General features: G+C 35.0%; 2 protein-coding genes across 2 annotated transcripts; one reads left to right on the top strand and one right to left on the bottom strand.

Moving 5' to 3' along the window:
• The first annotated feature begins 15,760 nt into the window (after nt 1-15,760).
• LOC133330907 (probable cytochrome P450 28d1) lies at nt 15,761-19,362 on the top strand. The gene is made up of 7 exons (XM_061539308.1): nt 15,761-15,951; nt 16,013-16,151; nt 17,137-17,244; nt 17,987-18,082; nt 18,141-18,548; nt 18,626-19,013; nt 19,190-19,362. Exons 1-7 carry the CDS (start codon nt 15,761-15,763, stop codon nt 19,360-19,362), a joined length of 1,503 nt encoding a protein of 500 aa, XP_061395292.1.
• LOC133330901 (uncharacterized) lies at nt 19,359-20,445 on the bottom strand. Its single transcript, XM_061539302.1, has 3 exons — nt 20,437-20,445; nt 19,766-20,379; nt 19,359-19,476 (listed from the first exon to the last, which is right to left on the bottom strand). The coding sequence occupies exons 1-3, from the start codon at nt 20,443-20,445 to the stop codon at nt 19,359-19,361; spliced, it is 741 nt and encodes a 246-aa protein (XP_061395286.1).
• Nucleotides 20,446-23,226: the final 2,781 nt, after the last annotated feature.

Below are 23,226 nucleotides of genomic sequence, written 5' to 3'. Positions count from 1 at the left end.
TATAGGCGTTGTCCTTGACCATAACTGGAATGTCATGGAAAATTTCAAAGCGATCAGCGCTATATTTCCGTCCTCTAGTGTGGGAATGGGTTACTAAATAATATGTGAATACGTAAACACCTTTAAATATTTAAGTGTTACTCTCACATACCCACTAAATATTGACCGATCTTTATCAAAACAGGCATGCTTATTGTTTGGCCCGATCCCCTTCTCCATGTAAAAATTCGCGATGTTTGGACCATAATTGCGGCCTCTGGAGCGACCAGGAAATCAGACAAAATAAAGTTTTTGGTCCATTTCATACGCTAAATATTAACCAATCTTTAACAAGAACAATAGGTGTCTTCATTGGCCAGAACCCATCCTACATGCCAAATTTCGTGAAGATTGGTCCATAACTGTGGCCTGTATCGTGTTTACAAATTATAATGGACAGACGGACGGACGGACACACATGTCTAGATCGACTCAGCTAAACGAGATATGACGATCGGTATACTTAAAGGTTTGTCTAGGACCAATATTTCGCTGCGTTACAAACATTGGGGGCTGCACAAAGCTATAATACCCTGACAACAAAGTTGTGTAAGGTATAAAAACAACTTAAATTTGGTAAATTAGGTAAAATTTTAAAAATATATAAAACTAATCGAGAACTGATCAAAATTTGTTTACAACAGTTCATGTTTAATTTTTGTGACCACCACCACTGTGGTCACCTAAATTAAACATGAACTGTAGAGAATTGCACCTTTCATCGTGAAGCAGCTGAAAAAAAAACTTACAACTACACTGTCACAGCAATTAGAAAGATGTTAAGTGCATACTTCGAAATTAAAGGACATACGAACTTCGCATTCCATGTAGTGTATAGTTGCTTCTAGTTAGTTTTCAATTTTCAGATACTGGCGGTATACAATTGGTTACAGTTATTGGATATGTCCTATGACTCCTCATTAGTAGACCGCTACCTCCTTTCTGATTTGATCACTTAAATCCGTACATCATCAATACGATATCTTCCCACCGTGTTACAGGTTGTTCGGATGAGTGATAGCTAGGGTTGGAACCCCCTGCTTGTCGGCCATTGTGTAAAACATCCTGTCGTTCATTAAGCTTGTCTGTTGAGAAGTGAAAACGCAGACGCACGTCTGTGTTTCGTGTTTGTAGTTACAGTTAGAAGTTACATGTTCAATATTGTATTTGACATTTGTAAACGCCACATTGTTGTCAGCAGTTTTTACTTTGCCATTTCCCTTTGTTGTTCATTCTTCTGTACCAAAGTTTTTGTTTCGTCTTGCACATGGACGGGGATATGCTAGTTTTGTTCGTATATGTGTATGCTTATATGGCTCCGCGTCGAACGGAGAACCATTTGAGAGGATGTGGGATGTAGCTGTGCAAGGTCGACATCCGCAGAGACAAGAGCACAGCAATTTGTCCTTTTCATGTCAAATGAGGTGAAAGTTTGAGGTGTTAATGTTGAGTGACATCATTTAATAAAACGAACAGAAGCGAAGTATGCCCGCTGACGCCAGCAACGAGGAAGATGCGATAATTAGAAGACGACATGTGATAACCAAAAAACGAAATATGTACATGACAGCAATCGTGGAAGCAAACAGTTTCAGTGCACACGTAGAGGTTATAGTAAAGGGGGGTAAGAGCTATTAATGCCAGCATGTACCAATAGTCGGCTTATGTTGGATATAACCTTAAATAAGCTAAATTCTCTTTAAGTGTTTCGAAAAATGATTTTTGGGCAAATAAAATTGTACCAAATTCTTATAAATACTGAACGTTTTCATTTGACAAATGCTGTTTTTTAATTCAAAAACCCTACATCTACATTTATTGTCAAACGTTATTCTTGTGGCGAAAATTTCGTTTAGAAAATTTAATTTATTTTATATGTTTTTCACTGATTTTTTATACCATAGACAGACGACAGCCTTAATTTGCACTAAAAAGTTCTTAAGTTGAATTAATATTTACCCCTGACAGACGAGAGTTTCTGCATTTATGAACGAGTTTTTTGTTTCAAAACTATTGTTTGTCTGTGTGTAGGATGAACATTTTCACAATTGTTTCCAATATTTTTGGGATTACATCTTTATGAAATAGATAGATGACAGAACTGAAGAATAGCAGCTAAAATGGTAGCAAAACAGCTCCCGATTAAAAAATTTTGAAATTTGCCTTTATTTCTAATATTTTTTTTAATTTTTTATTTATTTTCTACAGCATTGCCATATTGGAATTGTTTAATTCAGTTTGATTTTGTGCATTTACGACGCATAAAAATTAGGATAATGTACAAGTTAATTTTAATTAAGACTGTTAATGCAAAATAAGGCTGTCGTCTGTCTAGGCAATTAGTCACAATCAAGGTTGATTAAAAAGGTAACCGTATCGAGGCAGCTGATGGTAACATTATATGTCAAATATAATTTTAATATATAATTTTCTGCAGAGCTGAATCCGCATTATATTCCAAAATTGTACGACAATTGCCTCATAAAAATACCAGGTCCTTCCAACTATACAATTTTGGAGAGTTCGGTTCATAATTGTGCCAAAATTATTGATGTTGTCTTTGGCCAGAACCAAACTTACAAAATATTGCGATATTGGTTCATAACTTTTATTATAATGTACAGACTGGCACATATAGCTAGATCGCTTTAGAAACTCACGGTATTACTAAAACGTGGGTCTAGGATCAATATTTCGTGGCACTACACCTTTAATTTCAGTTTTTACAAAAACAAACAGAAGCAAAAATAATAAGGATTATGAGAAATTTTAACAATGTATTTGTTTGGTCCATTTGTTTGCTCAAAGCGGAAGGTGTTCGATTTATTATTAAATAATTATGTAATTTTTATCACTATTTCTGATCTCACACAAATTTATTCTGAGAGGCAATAAAATCCCAAAAAAAAAAAGTTCAGCATTGGTCTATCACTTGGTATCTGCAAAAATATATATGTAAACAATTTTGAAATACTCCAAAAATAAATTGTTCTGATTGGTGGAATGAAATTCGCTTCATATTTGATATGTAACGGCGAATACATTATAATTGGCCCTGTTAACTATTTTGACATATCAGTTCCGTTCCAGAACCTAAATCTATCTACTAATTTTACAAGTTTTCAAACTTTGTACTCGAAACCCGTCCCTGAACCTACAAAACTGGTAAAACACGGAATCAAATTTAAGAGGCCACAAAACAAAATGGCGTTCTCTTTGTAAACTTTTTACACGGGAATTTGGCCGAATAAAAATGGTAAACAGGAATGCCTACTTCTGATTAGCTGTTATTTTGAAGTATTGCCACACAATGCACGAAGAAAATCAAAATAGTTTTGATTTTGAAAATGAAACCCTATCAATCTGGTGAATAATATTCATTTCGAAAGTTGTCAGTAATTAATTTTGTGTACAAAAATAATAGAATTGTCACGGAATAAAACACAACTGAATTTACGACTCAAAATGTATTTTTTGGGACAAAAATCGATTTTTTCGAATATTCAATCTCTATTCCAAAAAATCGATTTTTGTCCAAAAAAAAAAATGACATTTTGAATCGTAAATTCAGTTCTCTTTTATTTCGTCACAATTTTATTATTTGTATACTCAAAATTATTTACTGTCAACTTTGAAAATGAATAAAATTCACTAGATTGAAAGGGTTTCATTTTCAAAATCAAAATTATTTTGATTTTCTTCATGCATTGTGTGTGTCACACATACATAAATAAACTTTCAAAAAATAACACATACCATGATAAATGCTGTACGGCATGATGTATAGTGTATGGGGCCCTTAAGGTAGCCGCATCGGCGACCTTGGGAACATGATATGTCAAAATTTTTAACAATGCGAATAATAATAATTTCGCCATGACATACAAAACTCGAAGCAAATTAAATTCAACCAATCAGAATTGTATGCCCTCACATGAAATTTTAAAAGCAATATTATAAAAAGGAGAAACAAGTGAAGAAGTGTTAAGTTCTGCCGGGCCGAACTTTGGATACCCTCCACCATAGATATACTTACAGGTACTAGAAATGAAATTATAGGGAACATACCAAAAAGTGGACCTATACCGACATTTCCAAAAAGGGATTATGTAAACCATAATACAAATTTCAGAAATTTTTAATGGATAATTACACCCTCAGCCTTATGGCTAATGAGGGTACATACAATTTAACACGGTGAAAATGTGCCTCATCGAAATATTGGTTCTAGACCCCATGTTTCTTTGAACCAAATCCGTTTCAGAAAATTTAGATTTCATCCAAACTTTGCCCATCTTATTATTTCTTCCAAACTTAGTTCAAATTCAAAGATGGGGAATATCGGTCAACTCCTTCTGGAACCTCCACACAGGAGCTAGGTCTAAATGTGGCTATAGTTCATTATCGAACCTTATGTTATAACTTTTTATCTCGCTATCCTCCTACCAAACTCAAAACGCGGAACAAATCAAATAACTATTTTAATATATAAATGGGGTTATATGGGGACTACCCCAAAAAGGGGGGGGTATTAATAATCTTTGGTAGGGAGATTTGTTACCATATACGACTACAAAATACCAAATTGCAGCAAATTCGGTTAAAAAGCGCGCTCAAGAGCCCCAAAATACCTAAAATAGGGGGTACCCTTATATGGCGGCTATCCGAAAAAATTGACCTATATTCGTAATTTTTTGTGGGGAGATTTGGTACCTATTAAGAACTCAAAATACTAAATTACAACTAATTCGGCGAAAAATACGAACAAAACCACAAAAATACTGAAAATTAGGAGGTTATATGGGGGTACCAGAAAAAATTGACATATATTTTAAGGGAGATTTGGTACCCAATAAGAACTCAAAGTACCAAATAACAGCCAATTCTGTTGAAAAATGCGACCAAAATACCGAAAATTGGGGGGTGCCCTTATAGGGGTGCTATCCCAAAAATAAACCGATATTTATAATTTTTAGTGACGAGATTTGGTACCTAATAAGAACTCAAAGTACCAAATTTCAAGAACCTCAAAATACCGAAAATTGGGGGGGGGTACCCTTATATGGGAGCTATGCCCATCTTCAAACTTGACCTGCCTGCAGACAAAAGACAACATTATGCAAAATTTCAGCATTCTATATCAATTCCTTCAGAAGATAGCGTGATTACAACAGACGAACATGGCTAGATCGTCTTAGAATTTTACCCTGATCATGAATATATGTACTTTATAGGGTCGGAAATTAATATTTCGATGTGTTACAAACGGAATAACAAAATTAATATACCCTCCATACTATGGTGGAGGGTATAAAAAAGGTTCCATCGAACCAAATCTTCTTTTCGACCTCAAAGTTTTGTTTTCGATTCCATGGCATTCTTATAGAAATCTCATCTCAATGGCCTTCCGCTATGCCGGTCATTTTCAGTATTTTTGTTCATTTCATTTAAAATATCACAAAAGGAGTAGTAGTCCACATTACCCGAAGTTCCTCTATATCTGTTTTTTCTGGCTATGATAATCAATGTTCCATTAATTCTCGGAGTGGTATCGAAATTTTTGACATTGTTAAATACCTTGAAATCGCCATTATCGACGACTAAAGAAAGAACTGTATTTAAATACATGGCCATGGACTCTGCCTATGAAAAAATGCAAGAGCAGCTATCAATATGTAGATTGAATTTAAGTTTAAATGCAACTTGGAAGATTCGAGAAGTCGAAGCATATTTTCAACAATTTCGGTTTTTTGCTCATTCTTTCGAAAATCTTCAGAAAGGTCTACTACTTTATGTAGAATATTTCGAGAAGCAAATAAATCCTTCAAACGACTACATTCATATTGTGAAATACGATAGATTGAGCACCATGATTGCGTACAAATATTTAACGAATCTATAGAAGAGAAATAGGGAAAATGTTAAAATTCCCCTTCACCTTCTACGGGAACCATCAGTAGGCTCATTTTTATATGCTGGGGCACTTCATTCATCCGCACAACATGGCCTAGCCACCGTAGTCGCTGCAGCTCAATACGACTGACTATGTCGATGTCCGCGTATAAATTGTAGAGCCGACGCCGATATTTACCGTCGCAAGCAGCCTCATCTGCTTGCCCAAGTACCCCTGCTTCTGATCCATATAATAGCACGGGTAGTATCAGCGTCCTGTAAAGTGTGAGTTTGGTCTGGCGAGAGGTGGCCTTGTTTCTAAACTGCTTACTTAGACCATAGTAGCATCTGTTGGCCATCACAATCCTTTTCCGAATTTCAAAACTGATATTATTCGTTTTATTTATGGCGGTACCAAGGTATATAAATTCTTTAACTACCTCGAAGCTGTAGTTCTCAAGTTCCACAGTTGTCCGAGTCTACTGGACGTCTTGCGCGTTGATACCATCAGCTTGGTCTTCTCGCCGTTTACTGCCAGACCCACTTTGGCAGACTCCTTTTCAATTTGTTCAAAGGTGGCTGTTACCGCTCGCAATGTTCGACCCATTATATCGATGTCATCGTCGTAGGCGAGTAACCGATGTTGTTTGGTGTACAGAGTACCATTTCTGTTCACCTTTGCGTCTCGTATGACCTTTTCCAGTAGGATGTTAAAAAGATCACACGACAAACTGTCTGTGCCACTTAAAGTTATCCTGCATAGCCGTATTAATTTTGCAGGAATGCCGAACGCAGACATGGCTTTAAACACCTCTGAACGGATAGGTCGACAGCCCTATGCGGCTTTATAGTCGACAAATAGGTGGTATGTGTCGATGTGTTTTTCGTGGGTCTTTTCCAGGATTTGGCGCAGAGTGAAAATCTGGTCAATGGTGGATTTGCCAGGTCTGAAGCCGCATTGGTATGGTCCGATGATGTCATTGACCATTGGCTTCAATCGTTCACACAGCACACTGGATAGCACTTTATATGCGATGGGAAGGAGACTTATTCCTCTATAGTTGGCACATATCGTCTTGTCTCCTTTTTTGGTACCCAATTGTTCTTTTTGCTGCAGTTGTATTAGATCGCACCTTTGCTGCAACATTAAGACGGGTGCGTACCTTGGCTGCCACAAGGTAATGGTCCGAATCGATATTCGCTCCTCGGATCGATCGGACGTCTAAAACACTGGATGAATGCCTTCCGTCTATCACAACATGATCAATTTGATTTCTCGTTACTTGATCAGTTCGAATCGATATTCGCTCCTCGGATCGATCGGACGTCTAAAACACTGGATGAATGCCTTCCGTCTATCACAACATGATCAATTTGATTTCTCGTTACTTGATCAGGAGAAATCCAGGTGGCCTTGTGTATATCGAGATGCTTGAATCTGGTGCTGCTAACTACCATGTTTTTTGCTGCCGCGAAGTCAATCAACCTCGTGCCGTTGTCGGATGTTTCTTCATTAAGGCTGAATTTTCCGTCGGTGGGGCCAAAGGTATTTTCCCTTCCGATTTTTGCATTAAAATCTCCTAGCAGAATTTTAATGTCATGGCTAGGGCAACGGTCATATGCTGTTTCTAGGCGCTCGTAAAATATGTCTTTGGTCTGTTCATCTTTTTCTTCGGTCGGAGCATGGGCGCAAATTAGACTGATGTAAAAGAACTTCGCTTTTATACGGATTATAGCAATTCGATCATCTACTGGAGTGAATCTGGAGACAAGGTCTTTTATTCTCCTGTTAACCATAAATCCGCAGCCAAATTCATGTCTCGTTTCATGGCAGCTATAATACAGGGCGAAATCGTCTGATTTACTTACGCCTGTCCCTTTACATCGCATTTCCTGTAAGGCAATAATATCGGCTTTGTACTTCTTGAGTATATCCGCCAAAGCGAACACTGCCCCTGTTCTGTACAACGTGCGCACATTCCAAGTGCAGATTCGCAGATCGTGGTCCTTTATACGTTTGCGGGGTCGTCAACATTAGGGGGGTTTGGTTTTCTTTTTCTTTGCTTTTTCATAGTAGGTTGGGTTTTCCGTAAGTGGGCAACTAACCCGACGCCTCAACCCATTTTTTTTACAGTTCTTATGGGTGAACTCGCGGCACATGTTAGCTCACTATTTCATCGGGTGATGAGAATAGCTCCCCAGGTAGCACCGCGGGGAGGTCAGTGTCCACAATTGAGATGAAAGAGGGACCAATATAAGCCTGGGCTTCGCAATGTTAAAGCCAATCAGAGCCGTTGCTTGGTATCTAGCATCCCCTACGCCAAACTTTGCTGAAATTATTATCTTTACAAAGCCTTCGCTTTCCTTTGTCCCTCCCCAAAAAGGTCAATATTATATTAACTTGTAAATTTAATTTGAAGCGAATTGAATAACCGATTTCAACAACCGTATATCCGAAACCGCTTTGATTAAAACATATACCTTATATAATGCTAATAATAAGACCAGTGTAACTCCGAAGATATATATATATATATATATATCTGTCGGCAAAACCAACTAACATTTTTTATTTGTTAGTATACATTTTCGGAAAATATTTGCAAATAAAGCTATGCTATACTTAGTACTTTTTAGTACAAAACAAAATGCGAAAAGCATTGTTTTTCAGAATTCTATCTTACCCGTACCAGTATACAATGTGTCTTAGTATTAGTACTGTTTAAAACATATTTCTGGAAAATATTTATGTAGAAATGTTTACTTTTATAAGTATTTAAGTAAGTATTTAATAACAGGTTCCTACTCTTATCTGTTCTACCGTACAGAATATTTATATACGAATTTCCAACACTAATAACTAAATATCAAGATTCGTTTGAGCGTTGATGATCAGTCAGTCACTTATTACCGAATTATATAGACTATTATACATATTGATTAGGCAATGCCAAATTCTGTTCTATTAACTCGTTAAGGGTGCTGGGAAAATTATATTCTTATTTTAGAAGCCACATACACAAATTCCAAAATCTACTACTTCTAATCGCTCAATACCCATGAACAATATTTAGTAGTTAAAATATTTATAACTTTTTAGTACTAATTTTCAAAAAATATTTTTGTCCATCTTTCTAACAGCTTAAGTACATATCAAGTTTCACATATATATTTCTACTTCTTCCATTGTAATATAATTTCATAGCTCTACTTCCAACCGTTCCGGAGTAATACAGGTCTTAGTACCACTTTAGTACTAATTTCCACAAATATTTGTGTACAACATTCTGTCTGTAAAAGCTTAAGCTACATATCAAGTTTCAGATATATTCCTATTTGTTACATTGTAATATAATATTTAGTACCTTTAGTACTAATTTCCAAAATTTTTCACACATTCCCCTTCGCTTATCATTGGCACAGCTGCATAACAAATTTCAGAGTTCTACTTCCAACCTTTCCGGCGTAATACAGTATTAGTACTTTTTAGTACTAATTTCTCAAACATATTTTTGAACCTTATTCTATTGGTAATAGCTTGAGCTCCACAACAAGTTTCAGATATGAATCTTCATCGATTCCATTCAAATTTAATGTTTAGTACTTTTTATTACCTTTTAGTACTAAATTTCAAAATTTTTTCACAAACACCACTTGGCTTGTCTTAGGGAAAACTGCATACCAAATTTCAGAGTTCTACTTCCAACCGTTCAGGAGTAATATAGTTTTAGTACTTTTTAGTACCTTTTAGTACAAATTTCCAAGAAATATTTTTGCACATCATTATATTTGTAATAGCTTAAGCTACGTACTATGTTTCAGATATCTATCTCCACCAGTTCCATTTAAATATAATATTTAGTACTTTTTAGTACCTTCTAGTACTAAATTCCATAATTTTTTCACACATTCCACTTCGCTTACCATAGGCAAAGCTGCATACCAAATTTCAAAGTTTAATCCTAACCAGAGATGGTCTGTTAGAAACAGTGACGTAAATGACATACATTTCCGACGTATAATACATACGTCAGAAACGTCGGAAACCTACCCAAAACCATTAGGTTTTTGACAAAACAGCTATTTCAATTAATAAATTTGGAAATTACGTATGATTTACTCAAATTCATATAAAATTTCAAAAATTTCTTCTCAGAAAAGGTTAGAAATTTTTATAAGTTCTAGTAAGGAATAGATAGATATATGTAAAAATAATATATATTCTTGAAAATAACTGTATATGGTGATAATATTGAAATAAATGACGTTTACTACATTTTTTACATTTTATACAGGTATATGACGTTTTCGACGTTTACACCTTTTTGACAGTCGAAAACCTAAAAATTCGTCACACGGACCATCCCTGATCCTAACCGTTCCCCCGTAATACATTTTTTAGTACATTTTAGTACCTTTTAGTACGAATTGATCAGTCAGTCACTTATAACGCAACTTTTTTATATATGTATATAGATACTAGCAAAGTGCCCGCTACTTCATATGCGTAATACAAAAAACATTTCGTATGGAATCGTGAATACTGCAAATTTGTTGTAATATAGTTTGCGATTTAGTACTCTTCATACACATAAGCACTATTTTCTGAAATATTTCTTACTTCCATTAAAGAGATTAAAACCAGTAAGGAAATTAGTAAAGTACCCCATGCAAAATTTCGTGCAAGTCGAAAGATATATAGGGACTTTGGTACACCATTTACATTAAATCGGAAGAAGTTATATATGGGAGCTATATCTAAATCGGAACCGATTTTCATGATGTTTAACACACATCGTTCTAGACTTAATTCATCTCGCTGTGCCTAATTTCGTGTAAATCGAAGGATATATAGGGAGTTTGGTGCACTATTTACCTAAAATCGGACTAAAATATATATGGGAACTATATCTAAATCTGAACCGATTTTTCCCAATTTCAATAGGGTTCATCCTTGGTACTTTTCGAACACATAATTACACATTTTCAAGACTACTTCCATACCACCACCACTAAATTTAGTACCAGTTAGTATAAAAAACCCTTTGGTACTTCTTTCTAACTCTCCGTCAGTGACCCACATTACAAACTTTTGGTTTCCAGCTCTCTCCGTTGCCGAAATCGAAATTTAGTGCATTTGCTATTCTATTTACTATTCCTACACATCAATTCGAGTTTCCAAAGTTATCTCCATAGCTAAATACTACACTTCAACAGTAATCTAAATTCCAAATCTCAGGATCCAACCAAATCCAAATTGTTCCAAATTTAGTACCATCATAGTCATACGTAAGAATTTCTAAAACTACATCAATCTTACTCTCCAACAGTAATCTTAAGCCCACCAAAGTCCAAATTTAGTACTTTTCGTACTCATAAGTACGAATTTCCAAACATACCTCAATACTGATTTCAAATAGTAATCGTGAGTCAAAAATTAAGAATTCCAGATCTGTCTGTTCACCAAAAACCAAATTGTACCAGATTTGGTACCATTCTGTACTTTTCGTACCCATATTCCAAACTATATCAAATCCAATTCTACAAGTTCACCTAAGTCCAAATTGTACAAAATTTTGTGCTTTTCGTACCCTTATGTACGAATTTCCAAAACTACCCCAGTCATGTTCTCCAATAATAACCATTAGTCCACATTTATGAATTCCAGCTCTATCCGTTCACCAAGAACCAAATTTAGTACCATTTATTAATTTTCGTAGAGGTAAGTACGATTTTATAAAACTTCCTCAATTCCACACTCCAACAGTAATTTTAACCATAAATTTCAGGATCCCAGCCCTATCCGTTCACATAAATCCAAATTGTAGCATATTTAGTACCATTTAGTACTTTTCGTACTTTAAGTTTTAATTTTCAATACTGTCCCAATCCTGTACTCTAACAGTAATTTTATTTTCAAATATAAGTTTTCTATTTCTATGTCTATCCGTATCCTTTCATTTAAATCCAAATTGTACTAAACTTAGTACCATTTAATTTTGATTCCAGCTCACACAAAACGAATTGTACTCTATTTAGTACCAATTAGTGCTTCTCGTATCCAAAAGTGCGAAATTTCAATACTACCTTAATCCTGTGATTTGCATTCCAAATTTAAAATTTTCATCTCTTTCCATTCACACTGATCTAAACTGTACCAAATTTAGTACCATTTAGTACACCTAATGACAAATTTTCAAAACTACCGAAATCCAACAGTAATATTAATTCAAAATTTCAGGATCTCAACCCTATCCATTGGTACCATTTAGTACTTTTTTCTACAATTAAGAATTTCCCAAACTCCGTCAATCCTACACCCCAAAAGTAATTTTAATTCCAAAATTATGGAGTCCAACTATATCCATTCACACGTAATCAAGTTGTACCAAATATAGTACCATTTAGTAAACATAAGTACTATGCTTCCATGTCTTAATTCTATATTCTAAAATCAACAATTATACCAAATTTTAGGTTTCCAGCTCTCTCCGTTCACCCAAATCCAAATTGTACCATATCTAGTGCCGTTTAGTACTTTTCGTGCACACAAATACGAATTTCCAAAGATGTCTCTTTAGCTCAATCTTCAACAGTAATCAGAATTCCAAATTTCAAGGTTTAAGCTCATTCGTTTAAGCAAAATCCAAATTGTACTATATTTAGTACCATTTAGTACTTTTCGTACCAATAAGTACGAATTTCCAAGACTCCAGATCTGTGAACCGAAATCCAACTTGCACAAAATTTAGTACCATTAAGTACTTTTCGTACACATAAGTACGATTTTTAGAGGGACCTCAATCCTGTATTCCAACAGTAGTCCTAATTCCGATTTTCAGGATTCCATCTATATACACTACGCATTTTTAAAACTACCTCCACGTCTCATCCTACACTCCACCCTTAATTTTAACTCCAAATTTTAGGATTCCCGCTCAAACAAAACGAATTGTACCATATTTAGTACCATTAAGTGTAAATAAGTACGAAATTCCTATACTTCCTTAATTCTGTAATTTTCATTTACCATCTCTATCCGTTAACTCTAATCAAAATTGTACCAAATGTTGTACCATTTAGTACACATGCTGACGAATGGTACCATATTTAGTACCATTAAGTGTAAATAAGTACGAAATTCCTATACTTCCTTAATTCTGTAATTTTCATTTACCATCTCTATCCGTTAACTCTAATCAAAATTGTACCAAATGTTGTACCATTTAGTACACATGCTGACCAATTTTCAAAACTACCGACATATCTCAATTCTGCACTCCAACTGTAATATTAATTAAAAATTTCAGATTATCAGCCTTTATCATTTAGTACGTTTTGTTTCTATAACTAAAAATTTCCAAACCTATGTCAATCCTACACTCCAACACATGGTACAATTATAAAAGGTAACAGCAAATCCCAGCTGATTTGATTCCAACGTAATACTAGTGTCAATATGAATTTGACAAATTATGTTTTTAAAAATCACCCAACAGGAAAATTGGGAACGCATACAATTTGAAATTGTTCATTATTAAATGTGCTCCCGTATTCAATTTACTCAATCTGCCTGCTGGGAAAGTTTCAAGAAGCAAATCTTTCTTCAAGGAATGACTCGCTATTCCCAGTATTTTCATATGTGTTACACATATATATGGCAATGGCTCAATTATAGGAAAGATGTGGAAGCGATAGAAATATAAATTTGATAGATTTTCATTCATGTTTCTCAATTTTTATTTTGAGGATTCGAAAATATTTCATTTTCAAAATAAAAATAATTTGATGATAATTTGTTTGTTTGTTTTCATTTTTCTGTCAAATGAGTTGACACTAGTAGAACTTACAACAACAAATTTCCATGTGGTTGTTGTATCGTTTTTTGTACAACAACACTTGCTGTTACCTTCTATTATTATACCATGACTCCAACAGTAATTTTAATTCCAAAATTCTGGAGTCCAGCTCTATCCGTTCTCAAAAAACAAGTTGTACCAAATATAGTACCATTTAGTACACATAAGTACTATACTTCCATATCTCAATTCTATATTCCAACAGCAACCATTATTCCAAATTTTAGGTTTCCAGCTCTCTCCGTTCACCCAAATCCTAATTGTACCAAATCTAGTGCCGTTTAGTATTTTTCGTACACAAAAATACGAATTTGCAAAGATGTATCTATAGCTCAATCTTCAACGGTAATCTTAATTTCAAATTTCAGCTCTATCCTTTCAAGCAAAATCCAAATTGTACAAAATTTGGTACCATATAGTACTTTTCGTACCAATAAGTAACTACCTCAATCCTACATTCAACAGTCATTTTTTCACAATTTGAAGACTACAGCTCTATCTGTTCACCTAAATCCAACTTGCACCAAATTTAGTACTATTTAGTATTTTCGTACACATAAGTACGATTTTTTAAAGCTACTTCAATCTTGTGCTCCAATAGTAGTACTGATTCCGATTTTCCGGATTCCATCTCTATACACTCAACTAAATGCAAATAGTACCAAATTTAGAACCATTTTGTACTTTTTATACACATAAGTACGATTTTTTAAAGCTACTTCAATCTCGTGCTCCAATAGTAGTCCTGATTCTGATTTTCCGGATTCCATCTCTATACACTCAACTAAATGCAAATAGTACCAAATTTAGTACCATTTTGTACTTTTTATACACATAAGTACGAATTTCTTTAAGCATTTCCATACATCAACACCACTTCCCAACCTGTATTCCATATAAAATTTCAATATTCTAGCTATATAGGTTCAATATGTTCAAAATATATACAATTAGAACTAAATTTAGTAATTTTTAGTACTTTTAGTACACTTATAAGTCGAATTTCCAAAAACCCTTTTGTACAGCTTTCTAACTTTCCATTAGTGACCCACATTCCAAATTTTAGAATTCTAGCTCTTCCCGTTCGCCTAATACAAAGGGCGCCATATTTGGACATTTTAGTACTTTCGTACCCTTCTAGTTCGAATTTCCAAAAACCCAGCCTTATCTCACGCCTACACACCAACAACACACAAAATTTCAAGCTCACTCCCTCACCCACTTAACACTAAGCTCTTTTATATATATATATATATATAGATTTGTCAATAAGGTTTTTTTAGCAATTGAGACAATTCATGTTTCACAGGTCGGAATTGTATACCCTCCTACATGTGGTGTGAATTCAAAATTTCTTAAGAAAGCCGGGAACAATATCATTTTAAAAATTCAAAAAATGGAATTACAGATTTCATTTTGGCTTTCCTTTTCATTGCAACTTCGATCATGTAGCTCATCTCAAAAGAACATTTACATGAATGATCCTTCGCCCTAAAAAGGCATAAAACTCGAAATTACAGATAGTTTGGTAGAAAGTTCTGGTTATGAACTTCAAAATACATTCCGGAAATGGAAAATGGTACTAAACAAAAAGCGCGACAAATTAATGAAATCTTATGATTTCTTCTCAAAGTCTAGACGGAAATACACCTCATTCAAAGCAGTCAGTCCTCATCCTTAATCCACTATTACCTGTTGGTTATACCATTTCGTTGGGGAATCACAATACGTTACATCGTGATTTGCTGCATTAATGCAATTAAACCTCGAACAAAATCAAACTACGTAGTATCAGTATTACGTACAATCGACCTAAGTATTTGAGTGTAAAAGTGAGAATTATCTCTTTAGCGGCGAGTGTTTTCGCCATCTGCTTATCAGTACCGGTGTCTGAAGTGCAACAACCACCAAGAAATTTTAATAATTCGTAGTTAGAACACAAAACGTACCAGTGCTGCTGAAGACCAGCGATGTGGGCGCTAGTAATTTTGACGTTCTTGGCTTGCGTTTGCGTGATTGCATTTTTGTACCTTACATGGAATTTCAACTATTGGAAGAGTCGACATGTGACTGGGCCAAAGCCGACAGTTATCAAAGGCTCCTTTCCAAAAACCTTTGGCGGCGTTTGTAATTTAGTTGAGGAATTGCATCAAATATACTTGTAAGAATCTATTCGACAATACGTGAGTGTTTGTGGTACCTCTCTATGTTTGTGTTTGCAGGCGGTATAGGGACACCCAAAGCTTCGTGGGTGTGTATTCAGCCCGTAGTCCCAAGTTGTTTATTCTTGACCCTAAATTGGCGGTATCGGTACTTAAATCGAAGTTCAACAGTTTCCGCGATAACGAATCTTCATTGTGGGTAAGTATAATCGGAGGCATGCTGTTGATTTACTTCACTCCCTACATAGACAAATATCGCAAAAATATTAGAAACTAACAGAGTCTTGCAGTACGGGAAAAGATCAACGTCTCAGAAATTCTTTGAAAGGTTTCCTTCGAACGAGAATGCTGGTTCAAACATTAAGATCATATCTGAATTGAAATGGTATTTCACAAGACCGGACAAGTATACAGTTGTAACATGTTTATGCAAACACATCAATTTCGTTCAACTTTGTTTGAGACCGTAAGGAAATAATATCCATGTTTGTCAATCGAGGAGCAAATAACTCCCATATATATTTTCGACTGATTTCATGTCAATTGTGCACAAAATAATGAACTGCAGCACAAGGGATAATGAATAGTTTGATTTAAATCGATTTACATAAATTTGTACCGTTTTTTCAAAAACGACTCTAAATCTGCCCCAATGAAAAGGAATTTTGAGTAGGTTGCAGAAGCATGTGAATGGATTGATTTAAGTCGGTTCACATATATATACATATCACATATTTAATCTAGCCCAATCTCATGTCGATGGTCCTTCAAAAATGCTACAATTTTATAAAAATGTCTGTTAGGATGCATCTCTTGAATATATCCAAAGTGGTAAAGGGTATCATATAGTCGAGTGCGCCCGATTTTACTATTTTCCTTGCTGATGTTGAATGTTAGGACCGAAAAATTGAATTGAATGTTTGGACCGAATAAATAGTTCGTTATATCCGTAGTTCGCTATAAGATTAACATTTTGTAAGAAAAATATACCTTAAATGACGTACTTTAAGAACGATTTAAATATTTTGTTAGTGTTTTAATGAACGAAGTCATTATGTTCAAAACAAATTTTAATTGCATACAATATATATTGAATATCAATAGGATATTCCTATGGGTTCTACAACAGAACATATATTTCAATTTGTAATCATAATATGTAAATAACACTTTGCTTACTATAGACGTCGCAGCAAGTGGAAAAACTGAGATTCTGCAGTCCCTTTGTGTCGGTCGGTGATGAGTGGAAGAAAAAACGCACAGAACTTGCTCAACTTGTGTCCACAAAAGCGGTGAGTGTAAATATAACTCAAAGCTAAATACGTTAACAATACTTCAAAATATTTTAATTAATATACAGTCGGACCTCGATTATCCGCGTTCCGGAAATTGTTGCCACTCTATTAAAATTGGCAACAATTTGTACGGTTCACCTAACATTCGGAAAATCACCTAACATTCTATAATAAAGATCCGAAAGTACCAGAAATTGCCAGAATTAGTAGAAAACAATAAATTCTTCTTAAAATAAATACATTTTTGAAACAAAAACGATTTCGATTTCGAAAGCTTTTATTTAAAAAATGTATCTGTCACAACGAAATTAACAGTAAAAAAGTTTATGGCACACAGCAAAATTATTGATTATAAATATTGGTCAAACTGTAAAATTTTGCTTTCTTTGAGTATAAAATAGATTAAGTGGGCATTATTCTATTCAAAAAATGTTCAATAAGATAGGGGTCCAGAATAAAAAATAAGATATGGAATATAATTTGCCTAGAAAAACTAACGTGGAAGTGAAATAGGGGCGACTCCTAAGCGATAGAAACTGTTTCGGAAGATAGCGGAAGACACCTCCTTCGGGAAAAAATGAACCACGTCCGAGTCATTTGCAAGAAGTTACTTCCGGGATAAGAATTTGGCTATCTACCGTAACTGTTTCTATCGCCTAGACGTCACCTCTTTTTCACTTCGGTGATAGGGATATAACTAAAAAGAATGTAATTCCTTAAATTTATTATGTATACACAGCTACGATCGCACAGTGATATTATGAAAGCGTGCGCCAAAAGGATGACGGAATTCTTAAACACCCGGAAACCGAACTCTACGTGGGACGTTAAAGATGTACGTCGTTGTACGTAAGCAATTTCCCAATTTATTACTTGTGTCTTCGAATTTGCAGGTTGCTAACCGTTTTACGTGTGCAGTTATGACCCAATTTATATGGGGTATGGATGAGAATACGTTCCAAAAAGAAATGGAGTACTCGCCATCTCATAATATTGCAACAATCATGCTGCAACAGTCACTTCGCTGTGTCAAACATTACGGACGTACAGCTTGTTTCCCTTTTCTACGAAGGTTCTTTCCAGTTCGTTTTTTCCCTGCTGCAGCGGAAGATTATTTCAGAAGACTGGCAAGGGAAGCACTGCAGGGAAATATAGTCGGGCATTCTAGTGTCATGAGTCGTCTATCGTATCTAAATCAGAAAAATGATTTGACCGACATGCAAGTTGCTGGGCATACAACCACAATATTGATTGATGGATTCGAAACTGCAGCCATAGTAATATCCCACTGCTTATTAATGGTATGTATAGTGACAAATTGTATGAATATGAGAATACTATTGCCAAAAGATTTTCGCATCCACACGTCGTATATTAGTTAGCAAGAAATCAACGGGTGCAACGCAAACTAAGGGCACGCCTGAATGAATGTGCGGAATCCCTGGCTTTTGATGAAATTACCACAAACACTTATTTAAATCAGTGTATCCAGGAGACACTCCGCCTTTTCCCACCGTTGGCAACGCTCTTCAAAATATGTACCGAATCAGTCACATTAGAAAACGGGTTGAGCAACTCATGTATCGAGTTAAACCCTGGGGATATAGTATATATATCTTCCTACTCATTTCACCACGACCCTAAGTACTACGATGAACCAGAGAAGTACTGGCCTGAACGTTTTGATGATGAATTAGGCGGCGTTAAAAAATATAAAGATATGGGCGTATTTTTACCGTTTGGGGATGGACCGAGGATGTGTCCAGGTATGTATTCCACGTTAGTCACTTCTACAGAGTGACTAACGTGGGACATTTTCATATAGCTTGGTGGAATGCAATGTACACCTCAGGATAATATTTGTCGTTGCTAATAATGTCATAGGATGGCTTTGCGTAATTTTCAGCACACATATTTATCTCTTATTATGTATATGTTACAGGGATGAAATTGGCACTAATGGAAGTTAAAATCGCACTAATGGAACTCGTGAGACATTTCGAATTTGTACCCTCTGACGATACTCGTACAGATAATAAACTGGATTCGGATTCATTTCTGTTGAAGCTGCATGGTGATATCTTGCTGAAAATTAACCCAACTCCTAATATTTAATTAACACTCATGGAACCGGTGTGACATTTTGAATTTGTACCCTCTGGCGATACTCGTACAGTTAATAAACTGGGTTCGAATTGATTGTGGTTCATGCTGCATGGTGATACCTTGCTGAAAATTTACTTAATATATTTAATTAAAATGTCCAAATATTAGTCGAGCTTGCGAAATACAATTAATCGACAACACGAAACCTATGAGTTTTAAGATATGGTTGCCACACGACTTCATATATATGATCATTCACCATCACCAATGATTTTTACTTTATTCTTAAACTAATTCAAAACATTCGATTTAATCGAACACGTTCATATCATTGAAATGCAATAGCGTATACGCGTACATATTTTGCAATTTTTGCTGGGAGAAAATTTGTTTGAATTTTTTTCTCGCAAACTCCGGATTAGAGAAGTTTTGAAATGTACTATCTCCCGCTAGCTCTTCCTCAATACTAATTATTGGATAAATAGCATGATTGGCGAAGAAGCCGAAAAGTTCACGACGACCGATTTGTGCTCGCAACTCTTCATAGGTCGGTATTACATTCCATCTCAACTTTGTAAGATTTGTCCTCAGTTCGTTGTAATAAAATCGGATGAAGAATTCCCTCTTTGTCCTCAGCAAGTCCGGCGACAGGCTTGTGTAGAAAAAGTAATTGAGATCGATTCCAGGACTTCCCCATATGCTCATTTGGTAATCCAGAAACACCATATCTGAGGGAACAGAATTTTCGTCGTATTTGAACATTACATTATTAACCCACAGGTCACCGTGGTTGAGAACTTTAAATTCTCCTGGTAGGGGTTCTTGCATCTTGAGTAAATTTTCCATTAAATTAGTAGCATATTTTTCCATTTTGACGACAATTTCTTCGTAACCATCCCATGTTTTGGCCAAATCGATTAAGCCTTCACAGCTGTGTTTTACGAAAGCATAAAAGTTACTGTTCTCCTTTCGAAGAGCAGCTGTAGCAAGAATGCCATTTTTGAAACCAATCAACAGTGTAGGATCCTGAAAATTGCAGTTTGTGGTTATACACACTATGCAAAATATATAATAAAACAGTACCTTCTTCATTACGCCAACAGAAACGCCGTGGAATTGCGCTAGCCGTTTGAGAACCATAAGTGCATGCGTTTCATCCAACCCCCATTCTCTCGAGGCTAGTTTATACCCCAATGCGTTCAGATCCTCAAAAACAAATGTATTTATGGGATTCTTCACACTGTAAAATATTCTGGAAACGCTTCATGTTAACACAGATACTATGAAAATAAATATCATTCAATCTACTTCGCTCCGAACCGGATCTTCTTTTCCATTAAATTCTCCATTAGCGGCAAAACGTGGTAATAAAAAATTTTCTCCTTAAGAAAAACTTCCATGTCGTCCAAGAAATCTGTTGCGGGACAAGGAGGCGTGCTCTTAATTATGACTGACATAACAGAAGATCCATCTTGCTGTAAGTCGGACCTCACTTTGTACTCTATTTGAACACGGTAAATGAAACTGCAGTAATTGTCACCACTTTTGCTGCCCATGTTGACAATAAGTTTCACAATTTGACAATTGCTATGTTGAAGAGCGTTCTCCAGTACCTCCTCGAAGAAATCGAATGTCAAGTGCTTCGGAAGCACAATAACGGACTTGTCGTACACTATTTCCATTGCGAATGATCTCACAATTCGTAGGAGAGTAGTGCCATTTATATATGGCCCGACCAATGCCGCATAATAAGTGGTTAGAGAGTAATGACATGTCCCTATTGTCATTTAACATTTCTATTGTGTATCGCGTGTTTGAAAACATGAATAGATAGAATTCGTTATTCCACTTATATGTAACAATGGCAACTATCTGGACGGTGGTACATGAATATGCAAACCATTGCACGCACTACTTACGTAACAAATCGACGCTCCATTAAAAAGTCCTGGAATTATCCTTTTTTGTACGATCCTAATATTGGAGAATTCTCTTAATTTCACGATTTTTCATTATGATCGTAATTGAGATCTAGATTTGCATTATTATATCGACAACGACCATCAGTAACAAGGGGGTACAATTTCTATGGCAAGAAATAGTATAACAACTTCATTAAATATTTTACTAGTTCATCCTCCAGTGAACATCCATTTAAGATTTCAGCTGAATTGGTGAGAGAGTAATCTTTGGATATAACCTGCAGAACAGTGCGTACTCGTGTTGAGGCAGACCATGGCACGATAAATAGGTAGTCCATTTAGAGCAGCTGATGTCTCAAAGTGCGTAATATCTACTTCATGATGCAATAATAAGGTGATGTATCAAAACAAAAACCTTTGCTTTTGTCTCGATCTTTTGTCAAATTTTTCCTTATAATATTTCACATGGTTGGCAGCATTGCCAATCGAATTCTAGTAGAAATTACCCACTTTGACAGTTAATCGAGACATCAGCAAATATTGCTAAGGAATGTATAAAGGTAATAAGGAATATTTAAGTCGACTTTGATGCATTTGCCTGATGAGCCGCTTAACAGTGAAAAACTTAAATAAAAATAATGAAAGAACAAAAATAAACCTACAAAATACATATATATATATATATATATTTTCAAAATTATCGTGTGCAAGATTTGAAAGAAGAAATAAAGGAGTAGGAGCAAATCATAACATAACCACTTCAAGAATATGGGAAGATAAATATCGAAATTAAATAAAAAGGCACACAATTATGTAGTGAAATAATAAACTGTGAATTAATTAATTCAATTGCAGATTTCTTCCCATTATTCGTTGTGTTTTTGCCATCATAAAAAATGTTCTTTTATTTGTAATCTATTGTAGTTGTTGCACCAAATTGCATTAAAACAATGAATAGCTGTTTCACAGGCCATATTGTAGGTTGCCATATTTTTAAACTTTAATCCTATTGATAACATGCTCAACCAAATATATGCCCAAAATGTATAAAGGTAATAAGGAATAATTAAGCCGAGTTTGATGCATTTTAGAAGCAAAATACAGATATTTTGAGTGGGATCTGTCTCTCAAGAACAAATATTAAAAATTATGGAAAAACCAAATTTGCCTGATGAGCCGTTTAACAATGAAAAACTCAAATAGAAATGATAATAGAATGATACAATAATAAAGCAAACAAATATTTGAAGGAAGAAATAAAGGAGTAGGGCATAATTTTTAAAATGTTCCATAATTTTTAAAAATTTGTTCATGAGAGACAGATCCTCACCCAAAATGTCTGTATTTCGCCTCCAAAATGCATCAAACTCGACTTAAATATTCCTTATTACATTTATACATTCCTTGGCAATATTTGGTTCAGCATGCATCGTTATCAATAGGATTTCCAATGTAATTTTTTTGTTGTTTTCCAGTTAAAAATTTGCTTACTATCATTTATAATATTATATATCGTCATAGAATAAGTATTGTGTAAATATTTTTCATAAAAATGGTTATTACTTATGTTTTTGTAATCAGCTCTCTTTGAATTTATTAGGAAAAATTACGCACAAAATTCCATCTCAATCTCCTACTCCCTGTAATCCAGAATACCTAATTTTCCCCCAAAGCGGATTTTTTCGCTTTCGAACTTCATTCAGAATAAGGTGAATGCGAGAATGCGAAAAAATTCACAGAAAAATTTTGTTCAAAATAAGTCGAAGGCGAAGAGCGAGTAATTGACATCCAGAATAAGGCTGATTGTTTTATTTCAGGCATCCAGTGTAAGAGCATGTGATATAGTTTTGAAACTTGATGCTGGCTGTCAACATATTTTATCTCAATTCAACTACTGGTATGAAAAATGGGGTCTCTGGGTACCTACCGATGTATGGTAATTTGTGTTCTC

The sequence above is a fragment of the Musca vetustissima genome, unplaced genomic scaffold (genome assembly GCF_032173495.1).
Source record: "Musca vetustissima isolate MV318-11 ecotype Yass unplaced genomic scaffold, APGP_CSIRO_Mvet_v1 utg2401, whole genome shotgun sequence".
Taxonomy (NCBI): domain Eukaryota; kingdom Metazoa; phylum Arthropoda; class Insecta; order Diptera; family Muscidae; genus Musca; species Musca vetustissima.
The sequence above is the reverse complement of the archived record's forward strand: the minus strand, read 5'-3'. Positions and strand labels throughout refer to the sequence as shown.

What these genes read in the sequence shown, in the direction of transcription:
- LOC133330907 (XM_061539308.1), top strand. Translation starts at nt 15,761, where the DNA reads ATGTGGGCGCTAGTAATTTTGACGTTCTTGGCTTGCGTTTGCGTGATT. An exon ending in GAATTGCATCAAATATACTT is followed by an intron (nt 15,952 to 16,012) that starts GTAAGAATCTAT and finishes TTGTGTTTGCAG; the next exon opens with GCGGTATAGGGACACCCAAA. An exon ending in CTACGTGGGACGTTAAAGAT is followed by an intron (nt 18,083 to 18,140) that starts GTACGTCGTTGT and finishes TCGAATTTGCAG; the next exon opens with GTTGCTAACCGTTTTACGTG.
- LOC133330901 (XM_061539302.1), bottom strand. An exon ending in CAAAACTTCTCTAATCCGGA is followed by an intron (nt 19,477 to 19,765) that starts GTTTGCGAGAAA and finishes GTAAATTTTCAG; the next exon opens with CAAGGTATCACCATGCAGCA.